This window comes from Oreochromis niloticus, linkage group LG20, assembly GCF_001858045.2.
Source record: "Oreochromis niloticus isolate F11D_XX linkage group LG20, O_niloticus_UMD_NMBU, whole genome shotgun sequence".
Lineage (NCBI taxonomy): Eukaryota > Metazoa > Chordata > Actinopteri > Cichliformes > Cichlidae > Oreochromis > Oreochromis niloticus.
In genome coordinates, this window is record NC_031984.2 from 15,796,101 (window position 1) to 15,818,071 (window position 21,971).

Consider the following 21,971-nt stretch of genomic DNA (forward strand, 5'->3'; position numbering starts at 1 on the left):
AGCACTAGGCAGGTTAAATAAGCTCTTACATATGGCCTGCCACTCTCTGGTTGTGTGGACGATTGATTATGTTCTTGCTTTTACTTTACCTCCTCCGTTTTGTACCACAGAAGCAGTCCAGAACAGCAAAATGTTTTTGCTGTCAAGTAGCTTCCAATCGCCTTTTCAGTCCTTTCAGGGAAAGAGGTGGTAGGGTTTTGTACGAATGAAAGAAAATCGGCAGACGGTGTAGGAATGAACAGCAGGAAGTAAGCATGCAAGGGATGCATAAAAATGAGGGCAGTTGGAGGGTATAAAAACGGAAAGGAGAACTGATGCACAGGGTAGCAGCAGAAGGAGAAATCAATCTCAATATTTCCTCCGGCCATACGGTGACAAAGGAGAGCTCATATACTGTATATGTGGGAGTTTGCAATTGAGCCTCCCTGGAGTGAGGCAGCAGTGAAGATTATTTAGCTGCAGAATATATGAAAACCATAAAGACTCCAAGGACATGCCATTCTATAGATAAGCAGACAGGAAATTAAGTAGGATGATGCTGGGGCAAGTATAGAAAAACAAGTTGTGTGGAAGTGGGCTTAAAGGTTGGCTAATTTGCTGGTTAGCTTTGTGTTGTGACATAACTGTCACAAACTCTTAACAGCAACTACCCCCACTAGATTTTAGGCTGTCTGATTTTTGTGCAGGCATTGAATTAAGAGGATTATTTAACATGGCGTTCACTAGTCTTAATGTTACTGTGGTAAGAGGCAAGAAAAACGCTTTGAGAATTAAGTGATTTGTGATTGTTTGTAGGATTACAGATTAGCTTTGCTGTGTACTTTTTGTTGCAAACAGCTTCATGGGGTATGTGCATAAAGCTAGCATCAGTCAAAGAGTTTAGGAGTTTGGCCTCTTGTGTTTTTGAATACAGTTAGGGGTAAGTGTATGCAGTAGGAGTCAGTGAGAAGTAGTTCAGAGGAATAGCGGTGCAGGAGAAAGTTAATGTAACTATTGTTAAAAACCTGCTTTAATCTCCCTTCTCTTGCCCTGCTTCCTCTCTCTTGTGCCTCCCTCCCTTAGTTCTCTTCTTCTTGCCCTTTTTTCTCCAGAGGCTATTGGAAGGTAATAAAAGCACACACCCACCGTCTTTCACCCACTGTCTTTCATTAGCAGCAATGCAGGTCCCTGCCTGCTAAAGGGACAGCTGCCAGGGCCTGATATGTGGAAAAAGAAAATAAGTCAAAATAAAAAGTGGCAATCTATCTCTCATCAACTAACAGCTTCCCATTTAAATGAACTAAGGTCTTATGTTTTGTTCTTTTGTTGTTCTTTCTTTTGGTAAAATCACAAAAAAACAAGAGGATCAGCTATGAGAAAAATTTCCAAATTGCACGTCTAGTTTTGTGAGAGGTCTTGAATGTTTTGTTAAACAGTGTGACCAGCCTTTTATGTAATCACCGAATTATTTCCTGTGCTATATATCCCCATTCCATCCCAAAGAGTTCCCACTGTCGCCTCTCTGACTTTATCCTTTCCTCTTTCTCAACAGAGCAGTTCTTATTGAGGTGGCGACACAGGCCATCCCATGCATAACAGTGTTATGCAGAAAATGTGTTCATTTATTTATTGTTTTAATTGCAGCTTGATTCACATTCAGAAACCAGAGCACAACTGCTAAGATTTTGCAACAGCCAGCTAACTTTAGTTTTGTTTTTGGTAAACGTCTCTTGCAGAACTCAATGAAGGTCATGTTCAAGTGCTTGTGGAAGAACTGTGAAAAGGTCCTCAGCACCTCCTCAGGGATCCAGCGACACATCCGCACCATCCACCTGGGGTTAGTTGGTAGTCATTACAAAGTAAACCCACACAGTGTTGAGTTACTGCCTTGGGGCTCAGCAGACCGTATCTGTGTAAAATATGACCAGATTACAGCTGCATATTCATGTTGTGCTGTCAGATGTTTAAAAAAATGATTAAATGATTAGAAAATATCAGGCTCTCAAACATAGTTTTTTATATTGTGTGTATCATGCACTTAGCACCATGCTTTTCTTAGCTAAATACCTAAACATGCACGCACCACCGTCATGTGTTTTATAATCTCAAGAGATCACACGGATATTCTTTTTTGTGAAGCTGTCATTGTTTAAGGCTGTGTTTTCTGTTTGTGTTAGTAATCTCTTTTCTGCAGCTCCAGATAATACTCCCATACCTTGTGATTTTAAAATAGTGCGGTAAGACAAGAAAAGTGACACACATTGCCACAGTTTGGATGGTGTCCAACTGGGCTATTGAATTACTGTGCATCTGCACAGGTGCTCACAGGCACATTTGCTATCAAAAACCATTCAGCCATGGAGCGTATGCAAAGGTTTACAAGTTAAACATTTTCATTTTCTGGTAAGAATTTCTAACTGCTCAAAAATAAGATTTTTTTTAGGGGATTTAGACCTGCTGAGCAGATATAAATCCTTAAAATACAGGTTTTTAAGCCGACAACCAAGTATAGCAAAGATAAATGATCTGTCTCAAAAGATAGAAAGACTAAACTGATTACACGAAAAAAGGCAGTGCTTGAAGGAAGATTCTACATTCTTAAGCAAAGGGCACATAAAAGGTTATGTGAATATTACAAAAGGAAAAATGTTGTATAAATAGTATTCACATCACAAGTTTATGAAGGTGAATAATTATGACTGCAGCTGTGCATTGCCCAGTTAAGACCAATTCTTCACAGCTTAACCCATTATTTATTACAGTGCATGGAGATGTTGTTTCTTTTGCAAGACATCACATTACATTATATATGGTCAACTGGCAATGATGAGTCATGCTGTGGCTGTTTTTGCTGTGCAGCAGGTACGCCTTGGGTAATCAGAAATCACTCCCAGAAGGCTTGAAAGTGATTTCATACCTTTATGCAATTCTAAGTTAAGAGAAAGAGACACTGTTACTCGAAGGATTATTTTGTCTTGTGGGCGTTGTACTTAGTTTTTGTTTTTGCTAGTTTAATTCCCAGCTTGTATGTTTAAGGACCTTTGTAGCACACTGGGTTATACTGCCCCCTTCTGTTGGAGAGAGTACACTTTTTTTGTTATAATCAACAACTTGTCTATCCATGTTTATAGATGTCTATCTTGATTCCGTCATAATGTATTGAGAGCCTGTTTGTGGTTTCTTATCATTATCACTTGTATGTTTACAGTTTATCTTAAAAACCAATTTAAATGTTTATTTTAAATCGTGAATATGTAACCTTCCCTTGTAGACGAAGCAGTGACTCTGACTACAGTGATGGAGAAGAGGACTTCTACTACTCAGAGATTGAGGTCAACATGGACAGCCTCACGGAGGGCTTGTCCAACCTCACACCCACCTCCCCAACCACAGCCGGTCCGCCGCCTATCTTCCCTCCACCGCTCACCGATGTCCCTCACTCCAAGCACATCAACATGAATGGTTCGCAGTGCCACGCCCCTTCACTGCTCAGTCAGTCAGCTCCCTCCACACTCTGCCACATCCGCACTGACCATGCCTACCAGGTAATTCACATTCAGCGCAAGACAAGACACACAGAATAGCTTAAGCTGCATTCAAAACAAACAAACAAACAACAACAACAAAAAAAACCAAGACAAAACATTAAACATTTGGCATGTTACTAATCCAGGATTCAGTATTCTAATATGTGGAATGTGCAGAGGCAGTTTTTGAAATCAGGGAAAACAAACAAATGAAAAAATAAAGAGGCCAGGGTGAGTTACTTAGCTCCTCCGCCAGTGTGGGAGTATGTAACAAGGAGAGAATCAAAACTTTCTGGCAAATATTGACAGAAGTTCAAATGAAGAATGAAGTCCGAATCCAGTTTTTGGTCATTTTGATATCAGAAAAGTTTTACTCCTGTGTATTTTAGGTGTCTATGCCTTCTTAAACCTCTTCTCATTGGCCTTCCTTGCCTGTCTATGCGCCGTTTCTATTGACCCGCCCTTGAAAGTAAAATTACATGGTGTCAGCTGGAAGTTTGGTTAAAGTTTAAATACTTTAGGAATTCACAGAATTCAGTCCTTTTAATTGGCATCAGGTAGGATCACACTTTTAGTTGCTATGACAACCGAATACACATATAAAAGAAACTGCGATGTTTCTTTTATGCAAAGAAACTGAATAGGACTACTTCATTTTCTCTGTATTGTACTGTATGCGTACTCTTTTATTTATCCTAACTTCATACTCTTCCTGCTATTCTTTATACTGCCGTTTGTGCAATATTTTGCAAGTGCCTGCCAGTTTTGGTTAACTAAAATCTTCACTCAAATCTTTTTATTTGTGTGAATTAAAAAATATTAGCAGTTTTGTTGTACATTTGTAATCAGTATTTAGTTTAAGGCACCTTTCAGATTGAAAGCTGAAGATATGCCTTCCTTTCTAATTTATACAACCTATTCCCTCTCTGATCTCTTATTTTCTGTTTCTCTTTGCTCATTTCCCGTCCCTTCTCGTTTCTGTTGTGTCTTCTCCTGGCTATGTGGGGTGGCTGTCCATGTTCCAGGCCACCGCTCCAGTGAGTATCCCAGTGGGTCCTGAGCTGGCTGGGATAGGCAGTGGTAATGGGATCGGGCCTGGAACTGGGACTGGCAATGGCATCAGTGTGTCGTGGCAGTCCCCTCCTGTCATTTTTAAAGGCATCCCGGTGAGTGAGGCTTTATCTCACAACCCTTTTAACTTCATCTTAACTTCTCCACTGCTCTTTTCATGGAAGCTTTTTTCACTTTTTTGTTTTTCCCATCCTTGCTTCTTTACGCTATGTTCTTTTATACAGAGAAGTGTCAGTCTTTGTTTCTGTACCTAAAGCAGTTTACAAGTCTGTTGGTTTCAAATTATCATTATCTAATACAATTTGTTTGCTCAGTGCAATGGCTATAACATGATACCAACAGAGTTTACCACCACTTTGAATGAAGGCTCGATTACACAACCAGCAAAAGAGTTCTTTTGTTTTCCACTGTAGATAGTGGTAGCTTTCCCACTGGTAGGAAAAATTGGAGCTGGAAGAAGGAGCAGAGTAATTATGGAAAGGCAGTTTCCTCTGTTTTCTCACGGTTGTTTTGCAGAGAACTTTTAAGTCATGCTCGTGCCAGTGTCTGAACCACACAAATGCAAAATTTCAATGTCATTTGTATATTTGTGATAAACCTGTGTATGTTTTATAGTTGTTGCACAGTACATCGCTCCACAAGGTGATCTTGTTGCTCTTAGTAATCAAAAACAGTGAGAAACGTAGACATAAAAAATTACTTTTTAGATTGGTATTTTGTTTTTGTCTTTTGATTTTTATTTTTTTTTTAGTATATGAAATGAACATTAATTCTGCATTAAAATGCAAAGAAAAGACTGCTATTTTTACTTTTCACTTCAGAAATATATGTAATTTGCCAAAGGGTGCTCAGACCACTGAACAGTATGTTCACCTGCCACTTTATTAGGTACGCCTTGCTAGTACTGCGTTGTTCTCTTTTGTCTGCAGAACTGCCTAGTTTTTTATGGCATAGATTCAATGAGGTGATGGAAACATCCCTGTGAGATTTTAGTGCATATTGACATGATGGCATCCTACGGTTGCTGCAGATTTGTTGGCTGCACATCCATGATGTGAATCTCCACCATATCCCACTACCTCTATTGGATTGAGATCTGATGACTGTGGAGGCCCTTTGAATACAAAGAACTCACTGTCCTGTTTAAGAAACCAGCATTATCTTACTGGAAGCAGTCATGATAGAATTGGTTCACCAGAATCCTGAAGAGATGGACGTGATCAGAAAACAATACTCAGCAATACTCATGTCACGCTGTTTTAGTTATGATTAGTTTGATACTATGGAACCCAAAGTGTCCTGAGCAAGTATAGCAACACACCATTACACCATCAGTAGCAACCTGAACTGTTGATGTAATATTAATATTAATAATTTAGATTTGTATAGCACCTGTAAAGAAACCCAGGACACTTTACAAAAGAGTATAAATAAACAAAAAGTCTAGAGGTTGAAGGCTTTGTTGAAATGATGAATTTTAAAAAGTTTCTTAGGAGTCCAGTTATAGAAGGCAGCATGCTTTCATGCTGTTTAAGCCAAAATCGGACTCTACGATTTGCAGTAGTGCTGGGCGATATGACGATATATATCGTGTGGACGATAGAAAAGTGTCTATCGTGCCATTTGTCTTCTATCGTTTCTATCGTTTCTAACCCGAATTTTACAAATTATTACATAAAATATATCATTAACCCTTTAAAACCGGTCGGAGCAGGCAAACTCCGTTTTCCCTAACTATTTTTAAATCCCTGTAGAACTGTAACCACATAAGGTAGCGCAATAATGTGTTTTTTTGCATATGAAACCGGAGGAGTTGTACTTACATCTTATTCCACTAGCTTGCCCTAGGTCACGGTTTCCTTCCACATATAGCTTTGCAAAAATTGCATAAAAAGCACTTCCAGCAACAAAAACATAATATTCCAGACTTGCAGCAACAAAAACATAATATTCCAGACTTGCAGCAACAAAAACATAATATTCCAGAAACAAAAATATTGCCGATCCGATCAGCTGTTCATAACACTTCCTACATTGGAATATAACTCAGCGCGAACTATCGCATGTCCGCCATTACGTGTCCGAAACCGGAAGTGACGTCATTTTCCCGGAAAATGTAGTTTTTTAAGCTTCAAAGTCTATGTTGGTGTTTTTAAAAGTCATGTTTGACTTTATGTTCTTCTGTATCGTTTCTGGGATGCTTAGAAGTCAAATTACACTGCTGTAAATACTTTATTTTGATGCACATGCTGTGTTTTTGCAAATTTGCATTTATTTATTTTCATTTTTCCTGTAGTATATAAAAATTTGTGTATCTCAAAAATAAAACTATGAAGACACTCAAAATAAATAAATTTAAAGATAAGCTCTGGCCTACTTGGTTCTATGGTAGGTCTTAAAGGGTTAAATAGCCTGTGCAAATATATTAATGTTGTCTTCTCACTATACATACTCTTAACTTTATGCAAGAGAAAATAAAGTATAAAAAATTGACATTTTTTGCAAAGAAACTCTGTCTTGTTGTTTTGCAACATGGTGCTGCTTTATGTTCACCCGGATTTGCGACATGCTTTACAGTAACTCAAAACAAAGACTGCACCCTCTCCACTCGCTGTTTAAAGACTGCATACTTTCCAGATGACCACAGGTCAGGTGGTATATCGTGATATATATCGTTATCGTGATATAAAATAATTCATATTGTGATAAATATTTTTTTCCATATCGCCCAGCACTAATCTGCAGGCAGCAGAAATTGGCAATCATCAGACCAGCTGACATTGTTCAAATCTTGTGTTATCCAGTTGTTCTTTTTTGTCCTATTATTAACTAACAGGAGTGACACGGTGTGGTCTTGTGCTACACTAAGGTACTGTAGTTCATTAAGACGGGCAGAAAAATCAAGGTTGTGTCTTTCTGTATTTCAGCTGTCATCATTATGTGGTTGTAATTGCATAAACCTCATGTGTCTGTTCAATCAGTATTTGATAACTGATCATTTCTCTTGATGAAGCTGGTCTTCTCTGTGTCAGTATGATATTGAGCAACTGACTTATGACTCTTTTACAGGGGGCTACAACTCATGTTCGTACAGTTAGCATTGGAGAAAAGCGGCAGCCAGCACCTAGCGCACACACCACTGTTAACAAGAACCATCCACTGATTACGCCATCGCCTAAATCAACACAAGGAGCCAGGTATGCATCCACAATTTACTTTGAGTGCTGATTAAGTCTGGTTGAGTCAAAGTACTAAAAGTACTTTTGCTTCATAGGAAGAACGTTTTGGATTTTAAACTGTTGGTCATCTGGTGCTTTTCTGTGTGCAGTGTGTGTGTGTGTGTGTGTGTGTGTGTGTGTGTGTGTGTGTGTGTGTGTGTGTGTGTGTGTGTGTTCTAAAGGTGTTATAAATTGGCTATAGGTCTGGATGGGAGTGTAAATGACTGGCTCTTTCTCTCTGTGTTTGCAGATTCAGCATTTGGTATCAAATGTGAAATCTTTTCTTTCTTTTGCATTTTTTTCTTACTTTTGCTTACAAATATATACAGTAAAAAACATGTACGTAGCATCTGGGTTATAAAAATTAAACCTGCGTTCTATCTAAAGGCCTCCAGATGGCGAAAGCTGTGGTTGCTAAAAGACTTATGGTTCTATAGAACTCTATGGGAAAATGAAATGGTATGAAACTGCGTAGTCATTAGCTAACAACTTGTAAAACACAAGTCAATAGCTGAGAAAGCACATGGTTTCACAGTTAGACATGCCCGTCCTTGTCAGATGGTGAGAAACGCTCATTTCGAGGGTGTAAAACTGGACTTCAGAAACCAGTTGGTGACGTCATGGTAGCTACGTCCACCTTTTTTAATTGTCTATGCTTTCAACACACTTTCCATTAGTTCCCTTAGAGGAGTCTGCAGGAAGTCCATGCAAACTCCTCAAGCTGGGAACTAAAATGAAAAATTGTGGCTATTGTAGCTACAAAGCTATTATCTTTTCAGTGGGTCACAGTAGGTTAAATGAATAAAACTATAGCTGCTTGCACTAATATACTTTCTGAAATGTGAATGTGATTACATTTGTACCAGTGTGATGTTATTGGGCTGAAGCCTGCGTTACTCTTCAAGGTGCTGAACCATGTCAGATATTATATGTGTATAGTTATGATAATATCGGCCTCTTCAAAAATGGTGTTCTTGTACTGAATCACATTTATACTGAATTATTTAAAAGAGAGATACTATACCTACTCACCTTTAAGCACATTGTTCGTAAATGTATGCCGTTTGCCCATGTGTATGTCTGGATGTCTATGTGCATGTCCTTATGCTGTCACATCTGCTGTTACCAAGGAAACCCCGTGGGGAGGCGAAGAAGTGCCGAAAGGTGTACGGCATGGAGAAGAGAGACATGTGGTGCACAGCCTGTCGTTGGAAAAAGGCCTGTCAGAGATTCACCGACTAATAAAGTCCCCTTCCTCGGTCTGCGATATGAGCTCTTCCCCGCTAGGAGCGACAGCGAGGTGGACACTTCCACTGAGGAAATAAGGGGAGTCTCTTCACAATGGAGTTCTCAGCACTGCTTCCTCCAGCCCAGCAGGGGGTTTCGCCTTCACTCTTTTCCGTTTCCAAACACAAAGACAAAACAAAACTGATGCTTCAAAACAAACATTTAAAAAAAAACTTCTCGAGAGAGAGGGGAAAAAAAGAAATCTTTAATGCAGGTTTGGATACTTTGTTCTAAGACTGAAACATTTTCACTCTGTTGAGTTAAGGAAAAAAAGAAACATTTAAATTCGATTATAAGCCTTCTGATTTGAGTTTTTGTTTTCAAATTGCTTCAACTCAAGGCATTGTTTAAAGACTACAAATAAGCTTTTGGGTATGCTCTGTTGTTTATCAGAAGAGCATCATGCAAGCTACTGTTTTTGAGTCGGATCATGGGTTAACACCTGATGTGCTTTGTAAGACCTCTGTAGCATATCTGTTTCTCAGTGTCACTGTTTAAGGGACTCCAAACCTACCAGGTGCAAAAAGCCTGTTCACTTACAGCCAGCATTTTTGGCGTAAGCTCTACCATCTCTGTCTTCAGCAGTCTGGCTGACTGCATGTCGAAATGCGTGTTGTCCAGTATGAAACAACTAGTTTGTTACGCAGATTCAGAGTAGCCAAACAGCTATATTTGTTTTGCAAAGCTGCACAAAAACCCTTCACACTAAGTGGTACAAAAATATTTCCTGTGATGCACCAAAATGTTTTCAAGATATGTATTTCCCTCTGTTCTTCTCTCTACTTTTAGAAATATGCACCTTCTTTTAAAGTATCACGGTAACAAAAAAAGTGGACATCTGTTTCTTATACTGTGTAGTTTATTTTCAGCAATGAGTTGCTGACGCAACAAGTAGACTCACTGTGCAATTGGCAGAGTTGCAGGATTGATTATCATCTGTCTTGCTTTGTGGTTTAGTTGAGGCTGAAAGGCTGATAGTTTTCTCTTCTAACAGCTGATGCTCTTAAAGAGATTGTTTACCACAACGATACGTGAATGAGAACTGCCCTTTGAAACTTTAACTTACAGTCTGACTTATTATCTGACTTGATTGCCACCTGATGATGACGATCAGGCGTTCTAATTCATTTTCTTACAGTTTTGAGTGGACAGGTTACTCACTCTGCCATATTTGGAATAGTTAGCATTAACCAGCATTGCACACCAGAGTTAATTTCATACATCTGAAATTATCTTTTGCTCTGGTGTAACATTTGGAAATAAATAAGCAGGATTAAGTCAAGTCAGTGCAGGGCAGGGTTTTTGTAGATTGACTGATTTATGTAAACAATTAATGTAGCAATATTTTACCAAAATGAAGTCTTACTTTTCAGATTAGGCCTATAAGAGTAAAAGAGAGGCCAAGGTTTCCATGCTTTAGATTAAATATAAGTGGTAGATTTTTAGAAGGTTAAATTCTTTATTGTTCGTTTTTTCCCCTCAACCTAATCCTTTTAAGGATGTTTTACATCACAACTGGAAATTTAAAATAAATGGTTACGTCTTAAAATCCCATTTATCTCAAATAAGCAACAGAGAGCAAAATAAAAACAAGATATTTTTTCGTTCGTCCCTGTTTAAAGGTTAACTAGCTTTAAATTGTGAACTTCAAGGGCAAAAAGCACTTGTAATTGACAAATAAATGACATGAGTAGTCTATGTAGTGATCTCTTTTTGATATTATTTAAAAAAAAAAAAAATCAGGAACAATTTTTAAGAGTGCATTATTATTTACGCTTATTCCCCTTCCCCCATTCATAGTGTACATCTCATCAAGTTCCTCAGAGCTGGCTGAGGTGGTTTTTAGATTTAAATGACTGAGATGAAAGATAATCTTCTAAAGATACTTCTCATTAACCATTGAGCCAAATAAAAGTACTGACATTCTTAGTGACAAAATAAAGATTTCTGGCAAAACTTCACCTATTTTCAAAGGTCACAGAAAAGAAGGTAAAGTCTGAAAGTAAGGCGCCATGAGCCCTTGTAGTATGTAGAATAGCTTTACTTTTTGACCGATGTGACTGTTGAAAGTGTTGCTGGATCTTCTGTGCAGTTTGTAATATCTATTCTTTGGACTGCTAATTCTGATACAACCCAACTCCATTAAGAAGAAAAAACTTTTAACGGGTAACTATGTTTCTCTCAGAGACAGATAAAACGGATGTATATTTTTTTCCTTTTTCTTTTTTTTGAGATTCAACTTTGTGTTTATTTTTAGCAGATTTTATATGCAGCTCTGCAGCATGCCCCCGACTCTCTAAGCGACACTGCCGTTACCTGATCTCAGTAGAAATGTATGACAAACAGAGTGCCTGTCCTCTGTATGAGAATGCCATCTTTGAGCAGTCTCCTTGACTGAGGTGCAGGATGACTTCAGACATCTGTCGCCATAGAAACACCTGTGCTGTCCTTTGTCATCGCAGAGTCGCATGTGCTGCTGCTGTTGGCTGATGCCACCTTAGAGTGAGAGAAACAATTATTTTATCTCCTGAGTTTTGGAGTTCACTCACTTACAAAGAAATAAACTAGTTTTTATGGTAATTACATTTTAATGTAATTAAAAAGAAAGAATATCAACCAAAAACACCCAACAACAACAAAAGTTTACATGCAAACTTTTATGTAAACCACATTACATAAAAGTTTGCATGTAAAACATGACTTAGTACTTGATGGACAAACCCTTGTTGACAAGCACAGCAGTAAGAGGTTACTTGTAGTTGGTCACCAGGTTTGAACACATCTCAGGAGAGATTTTGGATCACTCCTCTTTACAGAAACTCTAAATTCATTCAGTTTTCTCAGCCTCTGTTTGGCACTTTAAAGCTCAGTTTCAGCTTCAGTTCCCTCCACAGATTTTCTCTAGGACTGAGGTCTGGAGACTAGCTAGGCCACTCCATTCATTTGTTGCCTTGGCGGTATATTTTGGGTCATTGTCATGCTGCAAGACTCATCCACGAGCCATGTTCAGTGTTCTGGCTGACTGATGGAGGCTCTCTTCCAAGATTTTACAGTACACAGCCTCGTCCATTGGCCCCTTTAATGCGGTGAAGTTGCCCTGTGCTCTTAGGAGAAAGACAGCCCCAAAGCATAATGTTTAATGTTTCCACCTCTGACTGTGGGGATTGGTTTTCTTTGAGTGATACTCAGCATTTCTGTTCCTCCAAACATGATGCCTCACTGCAGCACTTTCTCCAAAGCCTGCTCTGAATCACTTAGATGTTCACTGGCAAACTTCAGATGGGTCTGTACATGTGCCTACATGAGCAGGGGGACCTTGTAGGTGCTGCAACATTTCAGTCTATTACAGCTTACTAGTGTGTTACCAATGGTATTCTTGGTGACTGTGATCCCAACTGTCTTCAGATCATTAATAAACTCTTGACGTGTAGTTTTGGGCTAATCCACCACCTTTTTCATGATCATCTTCATGCTGTGAGGCAGGATCCTGCAAGGAGCTCCAGACTGAGGGCGATTTAGTCATTTTGTATTTCTTCCATTTCCCAACATTCACACCAGCAGTTGTCACTTTCTCACCAACCTTCCTACTGATGGTCTTGTAGCTCATTCCAGCCTAGTGCAGGTCTAGTGCAGCCAATCAGTGGAGATAAAGGAGTATCTCTAACTAGCCAATCTGTTGGAGCCAGAACTCTGGCTGGGTTGTAGGAGATGTTTATTGCACTCACTGATTGCAAATAAATTTATGATGTTTATGTAATGTTGGTTTTTTTGGGGGGGATTTTTTGTTTTGGGGGGGTTTTTTTGTTTTTTTTTTGGTTGGTTGGTATTCTCCCTTAAATATTAGCCACTGTTTATTTCTTTGTAAGTGAGCAAACTTGTAAATACAGCAAGGACTCAAATAATAATTTCCCCCACTGTGTATGGTAGCACTTCCCCCTTCAAGCATTAAACACACACAAGCACTTATTGTTGTTATTGAACATTAATTTCCCCACCTTTTAAGAGAAAAAAAAAATTCCTCCCGATAAAGCATTACTCCAGTGGCATCTCACATAAGCTAGGTCAGCAGGCCTCTAAAGTCAGAAATTTAACCGTTTCACCAAGTGCCAATGAAGAGAACACAAAAAGGAAAAGATATGCTGAACTAATCAAGTTGCACTAGGTTGCACTGTGCAAAGACGTGTTTTTATAACTGAAAATTTTATATACGAAACTTTTTAAGTGAAAGGGGTATTTTGTTTTGGGTGGGGTCGTGGGTGGGAGGGGTATCGTCACTGCCTGATGGAATAAATGGGGTGTCAGGGGCAGGGGTCGCGAACCTCTGCGGTTCCCCATTATTAGCACGTGATCCTGAGAGTCAGTGTCTTGCACTCTGTGTCAGAGTTGTTGTACTAAACACGGCAGTGCTGCCAGCTTTAGGAGCGTGGTACTGGAAGTACAGTGAGGTACTCGGTAGTCACTTTGCCTTTCCTTGGAAGAGTGCCAAGGGATGAACGCAGCACCAGCCTTGTCTCAGTGATGGGAAAACACCAGTTTTAGCCAGTAGCTACACATTATCAGCTTGATAACAAATGCTTTACAGTGTTTTATTGCCTGGAGTTTCTTTTCACAATACTCAAACTTTTTATCCACAAAGCTCAGCCTTGTGCTTCCTTTACTTAAAAACAAGTTCCTGCTTCTTTACATTTTGCTGAAAAAAGTAACATGTACATATGTTATTAGTGCTGGATACCACTTTTTTATTTTGTATCCTTGGTTGAGCTTTGGGTTAGTGTCAAATGCACCCCATTTTAGCTCTTTCTCTCTCTCTCTCACTCTCTCTCTCCTCCCCATCCACAGTGCAAGCACTTTCAGATTCCACCAGCGGGGGTTACAGGCCAGCGCTTTAGCTGGCAGAGAATGGGACTTTTAGCACATGTTAAGCTAGTATGACCCTCTGCCTGCCACAGAGGCAGGTTTTTTGTTTTTTCTTAAGTTGCACTAAACTGGGCTGTGAGGGTAAGTCCCTAGACTTGTTTTATTTGGAGTTTTGTTCTTTGAGTGAATCTTGGGTAAAAACATGGGTACAAAATTGCTCTTGTGTTACAGATCTTAGACAAGAGAACATTTGTGGTGACAAGATCAGCCGTTACCCCTTTTCAGCTACATAATGAGAGATAGAGATTGAAGTTGACCGTTTGTGGGTGTGCACATTTGCAGTAGATGGAAAGCAGTGACGATATAGATGGTTTTTTGCATTTTCAGGGCTTTCTTGTACATATGCAACATAAAGAGAACCGTGAGGTTGTTGTTTTTTTTCATATATCGCTTTTCTTTTGTTTGTTGTAACTGTCAAATGAAAAGGAATTTTTTTTACAGTACAGAATGTTTTTCTTTCATTTTTAAAGTTGTTTGAGAAGCTATAGTGAACAGATTCAATGTATATTGTAGCTTAGAGGCAAAGGGGAGAAAAACAAAACATGTTGAATGTAAAACCTATAAAAAAAAGTATAAAGTCTTTTTTTTGTTGTTGTTGTTGAAATAGTTGCTGGCTAGTTTTTACTGCCTGTAGTGAACCTTTAACATGTCCTGATTTTTGGTATCCAAATCTTTAACACCCACAGACAGCTGTTGCCGCAGTGCTAAATCATATAAAATGGCACGACCTTGCAGTATTGCTTTACTATCCTATTTTGTGCAATGAGACGCTTTACAATGGAACAAGAACTAACTTGCTTTTTGGTGACGTTCACACCGTTGCTGTTCTTTTACCCTGGCATTTTTTTGTTTTTCTGAATATGTGTGGTTATCATTGTCAGAGGTGTTGTTTGTGGGTTTGATGTTAAGTTTTTTGTTAGGCAGGATAACCTTCGTCATGGGGCACCATGGACATTTTTGATCCTGCCTTGCACATTCCAATAGACGGCATGCTTTTAGTGTCTTCCAACTGCTCACTTAAAAACAAACAAAACACACAAAAAAAAATCCTTTCCACTTCCTTTTTACTACAGCGATTTCCCCGATCACTTTTCACACTTCCTGTTCTTGTCCTGTCCAGCTTTATTGTGGTCACACCCAAGCCTTTACCCAGTATATTAAGCTAAACTAAACCCTTGAAATGTGCATCAGAAAGCCTTTGTTTTGTTGTTGTTTTGTTCTTTTTTTTGTTCTTTTTTTTTTTCAATTACGTCAAAATTGATGTGGTGCTTTTGTGAATGTCGTATGTAAACCAGCAGCAGCAAAGCCAATAGATCTCCTTCCAAATCAAATGTAATGCATTGCAATGGCAGCTCTACACAGTTCTCTGCTTCTTCTACTACTGTGCTGTATTGTTTGTCTGGGCGTTTATCCCGTCTGTCACTTCTCTCATCCGATGACCTTTTTTTTCCCCCCATACCATCTCGTGTTTTTACTGAGCCTTACGCTGGCTGGCATAAAAACCAACCTTTGCTTTTTATTTCTCTCTTGATTGATTGATTGACTGATTGATTGATTCATCGTCTGGTTGAGTTTGAGGTTATTTTGCATGTCTAGTATTGCTCATTTTTCCCCCTTTTTTTTTCTTTTTTTTTTTGTTAGGAGATACAACACTGAAGGGTTTTATGTGTTAGATTTCCCCTCCAAGTATCCAGTAACCCAAGGCTGATGTAGTCTGTTTTTCACCAGATGTAAAAAATGCTCATTGCAGCCCGTAACACACACAAACACAGTGCTAAGAGCATTTTGTGGGAAACTTGACGTCAGTCTTGGGTCTTCACTGGAGGGCAAGATTTCTCCTGTGTGTGGGCTTGGCCTCTGGTCCTCATCAGCAGTCCCACGCACATGGAGGAAGCACTTTCTGAGGAGTGGTGCACTCAAGGAGTATTTGTGTGAATGTCAAGCTTATGACGAGAGCTTGGAAAGATGGATGAAACATGTATGATGTTGATAATGTGATCTTTGTGATGTAATGTGACAGAAAGGAAAATAAAACCTAAATGGAAGCAGCTTTGTCATCGGGTTCATTTGTGTATATGAAGATGAGTGTGACTATCGAAGTGTAAGTTTATGATGAGCAGTCTTTCAAAGGCAACAGAATAGATTCATTCCTTCTGCTTTTGCTACCTCGGCTGTCTTTTGACTTGTGTATTCCTCCCCCTTGTGGACAACAGGTGGTGTGACAGCACCATTGCTATCAGCTGTGTTCATGAAAACAAAAGGCACAGCACACACTGGTCACTTCTTTACAGCAGCAATTTCAAAATTTATTGAGACTGATTGGTTTTTGCAAATAATAGTCAAGCTAATTCTTCCACTAAACATGAATTAGAAAGAGGCTTGGACGGCTGGCGGGCCTGTCCCAACATCAAAACAGGAGGCTCATGGTTGACTGTAAAAATGTTTTGTGATCAGTACTATCAACCAAAAAAATATCAGCACAAGAGCACTTAAAATCTGCCCAAAACAAAACAGGTGTAAAAACAGGACAGGTTTTTTTTGATTATTTAGCACATTTTGTTACAAACACAGGATTATGATAATATAAAGTCAGCATCATATTGAACAATATTCCCAATGAAAATAAACAAACCTCAAGCTTCAAGTGCGACCTTTTACAAATCAGAGACCCTCTGAAACTTGAGGGAGAAAATAAATAATATATAATAGTAATATAAATTTATATATATGAAGGTATACACACATCACTCTTAGTAGAAGAACAAAATCTAAAGTAAAAAGCGCCAATTTTGAAATATAGTATAATATAGATATACCCATATCTATGGCTTCATGATTTGCACGTGTGAATCAAGCTATACAGGCTAAATGAGGATTGCAATTTGTACATGTCTAAGAATACCCATATTCATCTGCAATAGAGCAAAAAAGTTCCAGTTTTGCATCGTGTGGAATGAGACAGTTGTGTGCAGATGCCGAAGATGCCGCTTTGGTATGACAAAATGAACATAGGCATGCAGTTAAGACCACAGAATCAGGGCACAAAAGGTCATCAACACACGGTGGGAAGGAGAATCTGGTCGCCCATCATGATTTGTCTCTTTGAAGTTTTCAAAATCCTCGAACGTTTTGGCCCTCTAATCTGATCGGTCGCATCTCGATAATCTCTATCCATTGAGTTACAAATATTCAGTCGTCTCTTGGAAACAAACACTCTCGCAAGCACACAGGTGAAATGTCATTGAGGCACATATTGAGGGGTTGATGGCAGACGTTTTCCTGAAGTACAACCCAGAATGAGGAAGAAGACGTACAGTACAGATCGTGAGAAGAGCGCAGGGGCCGGGGGAGTCACGCATACATCCAGATGCCTCTCAGGGGCCAAAACAGCACCACAGGACAGAGATTTGCCACCGATTATGGGCTCCTTCCACACCCACCATTGACATTCATAAACATATTCTACCCCATTGTCTTTCTTCTTTTTTTTTCCACCCCAGAAAAGTACAACTGTTTGATAAATGGGTCAAACAAAAGCACAATAAATAATGCAAATAAAATAAAGACATCTGTCAGACATAAAGAAAGCATCACAAATCTCACTGTACTGAGAGTCTCTCAGCAGGGGCTGATGGGAAGTGCAGTCCATGGCACCTACAGAAGAGGCCAAATGTGTGCGACCAGCACTGGCAACAAAATGTTTCCCAGAGTTACTACTGCAGCACTCTTTCCCTTTATGTAAATGAACTAGGGTCATGTAGGAATACAGCATGTGGACTCAACGCTCTACTGTCTGATAGACGTGTTTCGTCTGCACACTGCATTTCTACTTGATTGCGTGTCATCGAAGGCGTGAGACACAGTAGTAGCCAGAAAAGAAAAAAAAGAATCAGCCTGGTTTTAAGATGCGGCCTTCAAAAGCTAGCTGGTCCTTTCACACAGCCCTTCATATTCACAACAATACCATAACGTGCACTTTTTTTTTTCCAAACTGTGACAAATAGTGACAGGTTCAAAAAAATAAAAACAACCCAACAAGGAAACTGTTTACCACAACAATAAATCCAGAAGCACCTGCACACACAGACCGTGAAACAAAAGCACTTTATGTATACAAATTACTAGATTGTTTTTGGTTCGATATTAATCAATTAGTGTACATTAGTGATGCAAAAGCATGTGCTGAATACATGTTTCAATCAATATCTAACAGAGATGTTTGACAGTGAATGTGTTTTTCCCCCTTGGTAAAAAAAAGAAATGAAAATAAAAATAAAAGCAAATACGACAGAGAAAGCGTAAACTGGCACAATAAAAGATTGATAAAAGCCCCATGGCTTGCTGTCCACAACAAGGCAAAGTATAAAAGCTTTTTTTTTTCTTATACAAGATATAAAATATCAAAAAAAAAGAACACACAATAAAGCTTAGCATCCAGCACTTAATAATAATTAATAATAGTAACATCAACAACAAGTAATCATAGTTCTGATATTCATAATAATAAGACATGTCATCTGACTCACTTGAATTGTCAACTTTGCTGAAAACAAACAAACTAAAAAACAAAACAAAACATGGAAATAATCTTAAGAACTGAATATAGAATATCTTTTGGACACTGGACACTCATCCTTGCATACAAGCAGCCATCCTGTTCCACTCAACACGTACAGAGAGGGCGAGAGCAAGGGAAGGACTTCTGAAAATTAGGAATCCACAAATAAACAGTTTTCTCAATAAATAGCTGTCAAACAAAACAAAGTAAAATTACACTCTCTGCAAATAGCTAACTCTGAATTTCAAGCACAATTCTGCAATTCTTCTGTTTTTTAACCTTGCAAAGCCGGAGAAAGCATATCAGCAAAAGAATCGTGGAAAGAGTCTGCATATTCTGATTCCAGCAAGTGGAGTTACATGACTGACTTAAAACACACGCACGCACGCGCACACGGCAAATGAACAAACCCAAAAAAATTTACACAAAGGCAGCTCCTCCTTAAGTGTGAGAGACTTAGCTCTCAGGTCCTATCGTCACAACCTCCAGTGTGAGAGAATCTGCACCAGAGAAAGCGAGAGAGAAGGAAAGAGTTATTAGTGTAGAGCATCCACTGTGTGCTTGAATTGATTTTAAAAACAGGAAGCAGAAACTGATGTCCACTCTGTGGGTGGAGACGGCTGAAACGCTAAAAAGCATCTTTCGGTCTCTCTCTCTCTCTCTGTCTCGCACAGCCTACAGTCCCCTTTTAAATTTCCACCAAAAAAACCCCAAAAACAAAACAAAACTTTATGTACATTTCTCAAAACTCCAGTATTTCTCGGAATGGATCAATAGAAACCAGGCGGTAAACTTAAGTGAAGAAAAGATTAAGGACCCCACTGAAAGGCATAGGCTATATAAACAGCAATCTGCACAAAGATTCAGTGATTTCTATTTCGTGATAACAGTCAAGAGGACATAAAGTATATCCTTAAAGGTAGGTGCGGTCACCGAGTTGTTTAGGTAAGTAAAGATCAGATCAAAAATGTAAACCACGGGTTCAGGGTATTGATAGGAGTCAGTTGTCATTAAAGTGCAAGTCTGTGGCAGTAGGACTCAACAATGTGCCATTGGGCTGCCCGGTCCTCTGACACACGTAGCTTTGCAATAGATTTAGACCCCCCCTTCACTCATAGGGAGACACTTTTCCCAGAAGCATTATAGTCATAGTTATAAGACCAAGACAGCCTTCCTCCTGGCTATTTCCCTACACTGTCAGTGATCCTTGATTTCCATGATGATTGTGATGGCAAACATACATAGCAGTCTGGCGTTGGCCATGTCCTTGGCAGCGCCGCCGTTGATTCCTGTTTTGACAGAGTAGAAAACTACTGGACTCTGGCCTGAACCCTCGAGAAAAATAACACAAAAACACTGCATCAGAAGTAAAGGAGGTAAGCAGAAAAAGCCTTGCACTGAGCCATCTCTTCCTCTACTATGGCAGTCAAGGTTGAGAAGAGCGTGCGTGTGTGTGTGCGTGTGTGTGTGGTAAAAGTGTGTGTATGTCGGTATGTGTGCGTTTGAGTGTTACTCGTAATGGTATTAGATCATTGTCGCGCATCACCCTACAGCATTTCCACTCAAAGGAAGGCCTGTCCCAAGTGGGACGAATGGGTAAAGAGAGCAGAGGATTCTGCCTGAGAGATCGCAAAAGATCTTCAGAGATCGGTCGATGGGCCACTAACAGGAGCCGGACAGACTCTATGAGATCCAGGCAAAGTCCTTCTCGCTCCCATTCTGCTGCTCCCCCTCCTGTGCCGAGGAGTCACTCTCCTCTTTCTCATTGTCCAGCGTTCCGTGCGTCTCAGCGGTCATCCCTGAGTCCTTCCACTTCCCTCTGTCTTCCTCCCCTTCTCCCAGCATCTCTCCGTCCCCTTCGACCATCATCTCCTCCTCCCCTTCTCCATCTCCATCACACTCTGCTTGGTCATCGTGGAAACGGTCGCCAGGATACAGCTCCTCCTCCGGAGAGATATCGCCACCCACCTCACCATTGTGGTCCAGGAGTGCGGCCATGCCTCTGCCAGAGCAATCAGCGCAGACGCCGTGGCGGCGGGAGCCATGCTTGATTCCAACACTGGCTGCTGACATGAAGACTCGGCTGCAGACTTTACACACGTACTTCTTGTCTTTGCTGTGGACCTGTGGGATGGAAACAACAACATTTTTGCAAAATTTTTAAATTCCAAGTGGAAGAGCAAAAACCTGCACCAAAGTTAAAGGGTCCAACTTTACAGCTGAAACTGAATTTGAATCCATTCAAATTACAACTGCAGCAATATGCTAGAGACTGAATAAATAAAGAGGAGAAGGAATACAATTTATTTGCTGGCAACAGGTGACTGCCAGGGGGGTCATTGACCAGTCTGTAGACCTGTGTGCATTGGGCTTTAGCAATTTTCATTTGCAATCAACCTCCAGCAGCCACTCATAACCAGTGCGGAAATACAAATGTTTTCACTCACGATCGGTGATTATGAGATGGTCTTGGACCACTCTTTAGGTCTCTGTGACTGGGGCCTTATTTACTTAAATTGTGAGCTAGGTTGTGACCATGATTGTAACATTTCCGGCAGACAAGCTAACATCATATGATGGATGGTCAAATGTCTGCAAAACCTCAAGAGAGGTCCCGGGCCTCCTAATTTGACCTCTGTAAACACTTTCCCACAGAGTTTATACACTCACTGTGTCACTCATTTTGCGTCACACTGAATAAATTCTGCTTATTTTGTAAATCTTGGTCATACTGTGTTTCGAAATTGAGTATTTTCTGTGATCTGAAGACGCACAATAAATTGCTAAGAACAAGAGAGTGGTTTTAAAGTCTGTGGTAAACCTCACATCACATCCAGTATTTTGCAACAAGATGGCGATGGCAGAGACGTTAATCCCAAGGCTTCAAAAGGGACACTTCAGAACCTAGTGGTAGCTATGTCCGTCTTTTATACTGTCTAAGATTGCTTTGAACTAACTAGTTGGTGTCTGTGCTGCACTATAGCCTCTAAATAAGCTGACCTTTTGTCCAAACCACTTATGGCTCCACAAAAAACAAAGCCGGTAATAGCCCTGATGTTAAATCAAAGCTTCTACACAGGAATTAACAAACGAGTCGGTAATGTATACTGGTTCTGTCTCTTATATATAACATCTATAAATCTTCACTTTGAGTAAGGTGTAATTTGCTACCGCCTACAGGTAAATAAAGGACTGCACTCACCAGTGTGTGCCTCTTCATGTGCTCCCTTCTGGTGAACTTCTTGCCACAGATTTCACAGGGGTAGGGCCTCTCACCAGTATGGGAGCGCATGTGCCTCTTTAGGATGCACTGGTGCATAGCAGAGAAACTGCAGTAGGGGCACTTGAACTTTTTACGGATCACCGTGAAGTCATTCACTGAAAGGACAGAGAAGGGGAGGGAGGGTAGAGAGA

General features: G+C 39.8%; 2 protein-coding genes across 3 annotated transcripts in view; one reads left to right on the forward strand and one right to left on the reverse strand.

The window, feature by feature from the left end:
• slc2a4rg (SLC2A4 regulator) overlaps positions 1 to 16,048 on the forward strand; it is a 41,350-nt gene extending 25,302 nt beyond the window's left edge. The window contains exons 5-9 of one of the 2 annotated variants that reach the window (XM_003438876.5): positions 1,716 to 1,816; positions 3,251 to 3,524; positions 4,532 to 4,672; positions 7,647 to 7,774; positions 8,926 to 16,048. In XM_003438876.5, coding sequence (XP_003438924.1) covers positions 1,716 to 1,816; positions 3,251 to 3,524; positions 4,532 to 4,672; positions 7,647 to 7,774; positions 8,926 to 9,037 — 756 coding nt within the window. In that variant the 3' untranslated portion in view covers positions 9,038 to 16,048. The remainder of the gene's footprint in view (positions 1 to 1,715; positions 1,817 to 3,250; positions 3,525 to 4,531; positions 4,673 to 7,646; positions 7,775 to 8,925) is intronic. The other variant, XM_005448800.4, reaches the window with a different exon arrangement.
• Positions 16,049 to 16,276: 228 nt separating this feature from the next.
• Positions 16,277 to 21,971, reverse strand: part of zbtb46 (zinc finger and BTB domain containing 46) — a 60,096-nt gene continuing 54,401 nt past the window's right edge. Inside the window, exons 6-7 of the mRNA XM_025901962.1 lie at positions 21,760 to 21,935; positions 16,277 to 20,681 (exon numbers count right to left, since the gene is read on the reverse strand). Of these exons, the coding sequence (XP_025757747.1) occupies positions 20,241 to 20,681; positions 21,760 to 21,935 (617 nt within the window). The 3' untranslated portion in view covers positions 16,277 to 20,240. The remainder of the gene's footprint in view (positions 20,682 to 21,759; positions 21,936 to 21,971) is intronic.